Here is a 6136-nt window from a genome sequence, read left to right on the forward strand (position 1 = left end):
TGGTGAATTCACCAGTCAGCAGCTACAGTGACCCGAATGTGTTTCATGGGGGCTCATCATAGCAGGACAAAACACAGTCTTTTCTACCCTGCTGGTGCACAAATGGAAGTTTGTGGTTCTATAGCTTTCTTCGACCCTCTCTGAATCACTCGCTTCCTTTTTCTACAAATGAGTCCCAAACAGTAGTGCGCAATCAGCCGAGCACAATGATGGTGTCTGTTTGTAGAAATAAGAAGACATTCATAGAGATGGTGTGGTCTGTGTTTTGTGTGAGAGGAGGAAGAGAATGAAAAAGTGTGTAATAATTTGAATCTCTTGGAAGATTGAAAAGGCACCAAAGTTCATCAGGAAGGTAATAATGAGACGATAGTAAAACATGGATTTATATGATGGCTGTCTATCTGCAGAAGAGACATTTTTCAAAGTCACTAAGTAGCCACTTTACTTTGCAGTGGGTAGCATAGGGCAGACATTGATAGTAAAATAAATCATAAGAATAGGTATGGACTGCCATCTGGTGGGCATAGATTGCTTTCAATAAATGAATAGGATACTTCACCTATGGGTATGGGAATGTGATAAACATCCAACCCTTTTCAAATTACAACACGAAAGCCTTTGCTGACGTTGTTTTAAAAAGCCTAAAATCTACAACCTTTTGTACAAATGCAAATGTATCAATTGTAAGTAGGTGACTTATAGCTCGTTATGTAACATCCCCGTATTCATTTAGCAAGACAATGCAAGTGTCTGCCAGCTAGGTGCTCAAAAGTGAATTACAGACAGTGGTGCAAAGTGAGAAAAAACGTTCAAAAAAACGTTCAAACGAAACTTCAAACGAAACTTCAAAGGTATCATAGTCTGACACAAAATATACACCACAGAAGAGACATTTAGGATAAACTGAATTTACCCTAAAAGGTGTAAGAAGAATAGGCCTGCCTAATCAGGCAACCTCAATTTACAGCTGGGCGGAGCCCTGGGGGAGGGTTCATTTTACGAAGTGACGTAAACACCGGATGCGGAAATTTAGCAGCGAACAACAGTAGTTGGGAGCTGCAAAAATGGTGTACGTGGCGAATGGTTAGTGGTTTATTAATATTGTTGCAATGTATGTGTTTATTGTTTCATTAAAGTCGCAAATTAACATACACATCGTAGTAATTCATCTCTGCGAGCTCACTGTCTTCACTTTTCGCTAGAAATGATAAATTATGCTAGCTAAGTAGCTAACACTAGCTACGACAACAAACGGTTACGATAAACAGCAGCTAAATATGGCAGGTTGAAAGTTATTTGAGTCTGTTTTAGCTCTCTATGGGCTGAAGAGTGGAAATTGGATCATTCTATTGAGCCTGGCTATATAACTAGCTAGTTAGGCTTCTTCTGCGTGTGTCTCTCCAGTCTCCACTATTGATTTGTAGGCATGTAATGTTAGTGAAATATATAAAGCCTCTGTGTTGTTTAATGTTGGGCCTGAAATTAGCACCTGTCAATGCTAGTCACACTGGCTGATGGACCAAGAGGCTAGTTCCAGGTGTTATAGTTTGGATATAATCATCACTAACAAGTGTTCCCTCCAGGTCAGGTCCTGGACAACAGAAGCCAGTCTCCATGGCGAATGTCGTTCCTCACTGATCTCTTCTGGGGTGCTGTAGAGTTCATTGGCTTGTTGTAAGTCAGCAGTCAACACAGAGGCCTCTGTGCATTCGTATGGCACTAGCAATGCATCTTGCTGTGAAGATTATCATTAGAAAGTCAATTATAGGCCTTGAATACAGAGATAATCAACTGCTTTGATTTTTTTTCACAGTTTCCAATCCCTGGTCCAGCCAGATCTGACAAAGAAGGGAAACTCTGGCTCATCCTCTGCAGGCTACAGTGATGGCAGAGGGTAAGTCCCTAGGGTCCAAACAGAGAGTTAGTCTACTTCCCATCATGTCAGGCTGAAGTGGCAATCTCTAAACACTCCTAGTGCAAGACTAGGGCTTTAATGGTTAAGATGAATGACTTAAGAAATAATTAGTGGCAATATGTAACTTTTTGGGCGACCTGACCAAATTTACATAGAAGAGTAGGTTATAGATCTGTCATTCTACTTGAAAGCTTCTAAGAAGCAGTAGATATGTTCTATGTTCGCTATTTCTATTCTTCCCATTCCTCTATGCTTCCCGTCCACTTTTGTTCTTTGTATTTCACTTTCTGGTTTGTACACCATCTTCAAACAGCTGAAACAATATATTTGGTTATGGAATATATACAGTACCTGTCAAAAGTTTGGACACCTACTCATTCAAGGGTTTTTCTTTATTTAAAAAAAATGTTACATTGTAGAATAATAGTGAAGACATCAAAACTATGAAATAACACATATGGAATCATGTAGTAACCAAAGAAGTGTTAAACAAATCAAAATGTATTTTATATTTTTCAAAGTAGCCACCCTTTGCCTTGATGGCAGCTTTGCACACTCTTGGTATTCTCTCAACCAGCTTCATGAGGAATGCTTTTCCAACAGTCTTGAAGGAGTTCATTCCCACATGCTGAGCACTTGTTGGCTGCTTTTCCTTCACTTTGCGGTCCAACTCATCCCAAACCATCTCAATTGGGTTGAGGTTGGGTGATTGTGCACTCCATCACTCTCCTTCTTGGTCAAATAGCCCTTACACAGCCTGGAGGTGTGTTTTGGGTCATTGCCCTGTTGAAAAACAAATGATAGTCCCACTAAGCGCAATCCAGAAGGGATGGGCGTATCGCTGCAGAATGCTGTGGTAGCCATGCTGGTTAAGTGTGCCTTGAATTCTAAATAAATCAGTGTCACCGGCACACCATCACACCTCCATGCTTAAGGGTGGGAACCACTCATGCGGAGATCATGCGTTCACCTACTCTGCGTCTCACAAAGACACGGTGATTGGAAACAAATCTCACATTTGGACTCATCAGACAAATGGACAGATTTCCACCGGTCTAATGTCCGTTGTTCGTGTTTCTTGGCCCAAGCAAGTCTCTTCTTATTGGTGTCCGTTAGTAGGGGTTTCTTTGCAGCAATTCCACCATGAAGGCCTGATTCATGCAGTCTCAACAGAACAGTTGATGTTGAGATTAGAGGTCGACCGATTATGATTTTTCACCACCGATACCGATTATTGGAGGACCAAAAAAGCCGATAATTAATCGTCCGATTAAAAAAAATATATATATATATATTTTTTATTTATTGATTTATTTGTAATAATGACAATTACAACAATACTAAATGAACACTTATTTTAACTTAATATAATACATCAATAAAATCAATTTAGCCTCAAATAAATAATGAAACATGTTCAATTTGGTTTAAATAATGCAAAAACAAAGTGTTGGAGAAGAAAGTAAAAGTGCAATATGTGCTATGTAAGAAAGCTAATGTTTGAGTTCCTTGCTCAGAAAATGAGAACATGAAAGCTGGTGGTTCCTTTTAACATGAGTCTTCAATATTCCCAGGTAAGATGTTTTAGGTTATAGGAATTATAGGACTATTTCCCTCTATACAATTTGTATTTCATTATAGGCACTTTAGTATTGCCAGTGTAACAGTATAGCTTCCGTCCCTCTCCTCACTCCTCCCTGGGCTCGAACCAGGAACACAACGACAACAGCCACCCTCGAAGCAGCGTTACCAATGCAGAGCAAGGGAAACAACCACAGGCTCAGAGCGAGTGACGTTTGAAACGCTATTAGCACGTGCTAACTAGCCAGCCATTTCACTTTGGTTACACCAGCCTCATCTCGGGAGTTGATGGGCTTGAAGTCATAAACAACGCAATGCTTGACGCACAACGAAGAGCTGCTGGCAAAACGCACGAAAGTGCTGTTTGAATGAATGTTTACGCGCCTGCTTCTGCCTACCACCGCTCAGTCAGATACTTGTATGCTCAGTCATATTATATGCAACGCAGGATACGCTAGAAAATATCTAGTAATATCATCAACCATGTTTAGTTAACTAGTGATTATGATTGATTGATTGTTTTTATAAGATAAGTTTAATGCTAGCTAGCACCTTACCTTGGCTTACTGCATTCGCGTAACAGGCGGTCTCCTTGTGGAGTGCAACGAGAGAGAGGCAGGTCGTTATTGCGTTGGACTAGTTAACTGTAAGGTTGCAAGATTGGATCCTCCGAACTGACAAGGTGCAGTAAGCCAAGGTGAAAATATGTCTTTTTACCCCTGAACGAGGCAGTTAACCCACCGTTCCTAGGCCGTCATTGAAAATAAGAATGTGTTCTTAACTGACTTGCCTAGTTAAATAAAGGTGTAAAAAAAATATATATATATATCGACAAAATCGCTGTCCAAAAATACCGATTTCCGATTGTTATGAAAACTTGAAATTGGCCCTAATTAATCGGCCATTCCGATTAATCGGTCGACCTCTAGTTGAGATGTCTGTTACTTGAACTCCGTAAAGCATTTATTTGGGCTGCAATTTCTGAGGCTGGTAGCTCTAATGAACTTGCTGAGCCCCTCTGCAGCAGAGGTAACTTCTGGGTCTTCCTTTCCTGTGGCGGTCCTCATGAGAGCCAGTTTCATCATGGCGCTTGATTGTTTTTGCCACTGCACTTGAAGAAACATTCAAAGTTCTTGACATTTTCCGGACTGACTGGCCTTCATGTCTTAAAGTAGTAATGATGGACTGTTGTCTCTTTGCTTATTTGAGCTGTTCTTGCCATAATATGGACTTGGTCTTTTACCAAATAGGGCTATCTTCTGTATACCACCCCTACCTTGTCAAAACACAACTGATTGGCTCAAATGCATTAGGAAGAAAGAAATTCCACAAATGAACCTTTAACAAGGCACACCTGTTAATTGAAACACATTCCAGGTGACTACCTCATGAAGCTGGTTGAGGGAATGCCAAGAGTGTGCAAAGCTGTCAAAGGCAAAGGGTGGCTACTTTGAAAAATCTCATATGTAATATAATTTTTGATTTGTTTTACACTTCTTTTTTTTGGTTACTACATGAATCCAAATGTATTATTTCATAGTTTGTCTTCACTATTATTGTACAATGTAGAAATTAGTCAAAATAAAGACCCTTGATTGAGTAGGTGTGTCAACATCTGACTGGTACTGTACTTCACAGCGGTTTAGATGGTACAATGATTCTCTACACTATAGTAGCTTATTTTGTCACTTACACTGAAATTAGGCGCACTATTAGAGTTCTAGCAACCAGGTCTGAATACAATCTTATAGTTGCACTTATAGTGCAACTATAAGATTGTCATGTTGATGCAGAGTAAGGGTTGACTGATTTCATTATGACAGTGGACAAGTGTTCCGGTGTTCTAACATTCCCATGGCGGTCTTCTCTCTTCCACCAGCCCCCCTGGACCCCCTGGTGGCCGTAGGCGGATGGGGAGGATAAACCACGGTGGGGGGCCCAGCGCCCCTCCCATGGGGGGAGGAGGATGAGGAAGGTGAGGGATATATGGTGATACCGGCCACAGTTATCATAAAGGTGTCCGCATGCTTCCCAGTCGGAAGAGTTTGTGCATTTGGAAAGTATTCAGACCCCTTGACTTTTTCTACGTTACGTTACAGCCTTATTCTAAAATGGATTAAATATACACTGCTCAAAAAAATAAAGGGAACACTTAAAGAACACAATGTAACTCCAAGTCAATCACACTTCTGTGAAATCAAACTGTCCACTTAGGAAGCAACACTGATTGACAATAAATTTCACATGCTGTTGTGCAAATGGAATAGACCAAAGGTGGAAATTATAGGCAATTAGCCAGACACCCCCAAAAAAGGAGTGATTCTGCAGGTGGTGACCACAGACCACTTCTCAGTTCTTATGCTTCCTGGCTGATGTTTTGGTCACTTTTGAATGCTGGCGGTGCTCTCACTCTAGTGGTAGCATGAGACGGAGTCTACAAACCACACAAGTGGCTCAGGTAGTGCAGTTCATCCAGGATGGCACATCAATGCGAGCTGTGGCAAAAAGGTTTGCTGTGTCTGTGAGCGTAGTGTCCAGAGCATGGAGGCGCTACCAGGAGACAGGCCAGTACATCAGGAGACGTGGAGGAGGCCGTAGGAGGGCAACAACCCAGCAGTAGGAACGCTACCTCCGCCTTTG

At 41.2% G+C, this 6136-nt stretch overlaps 1 protein-coding gene across 2 annotated transcripts; it reads left to right on the plus strand.

The window, feature by feature from the left end:
- Positions 1-978: 978 nt before the first annotated feature.
- On the plus strand, positions 979-5475 carry selenok (selenoprotein K). Of its 2 annotated transcripts, none has more exons than XM_055892805.1 (4): positions 979-1083; positions 1584-1674; positions 1814-1894; positions 5376-5475. In XM_055892805.1, the coding sequence occupies exons 1-4, from the start codon at positions 1065-1067 to the stop codon at positions 5473-5475; spliced, it is 291 nt and encodes a 96-aa protein (XP_055748780.1). In that variant the 5' UTR covers positions 979-1064. The 2 variants fall into 2 exon arrangements, with proteins under 2 accessions (XP_055748780.1, XP_055748781.1); XM_055892806.1 differs by having other exon boundaries at positions 5376-5466.
- The last annotated feature ends 661 nt before the right edge of the window (positions 5476-6136 follow it).

Source organism: Salvelinus fontinalis, chromosome 31, assembly GCF_029448725.1.
Source record: "Salvelinus fontinalis isolate EN_2023a chromosome 31, ASM2944872v1, whole genome shotgun sequence".
NCBI classification, from domain to species: Eukaryota; Metazoa; Chordata; class Actinopteri; order Salmoniformes; family Salmonidae; genus Salvelinus; species Salvelinus fontinalis.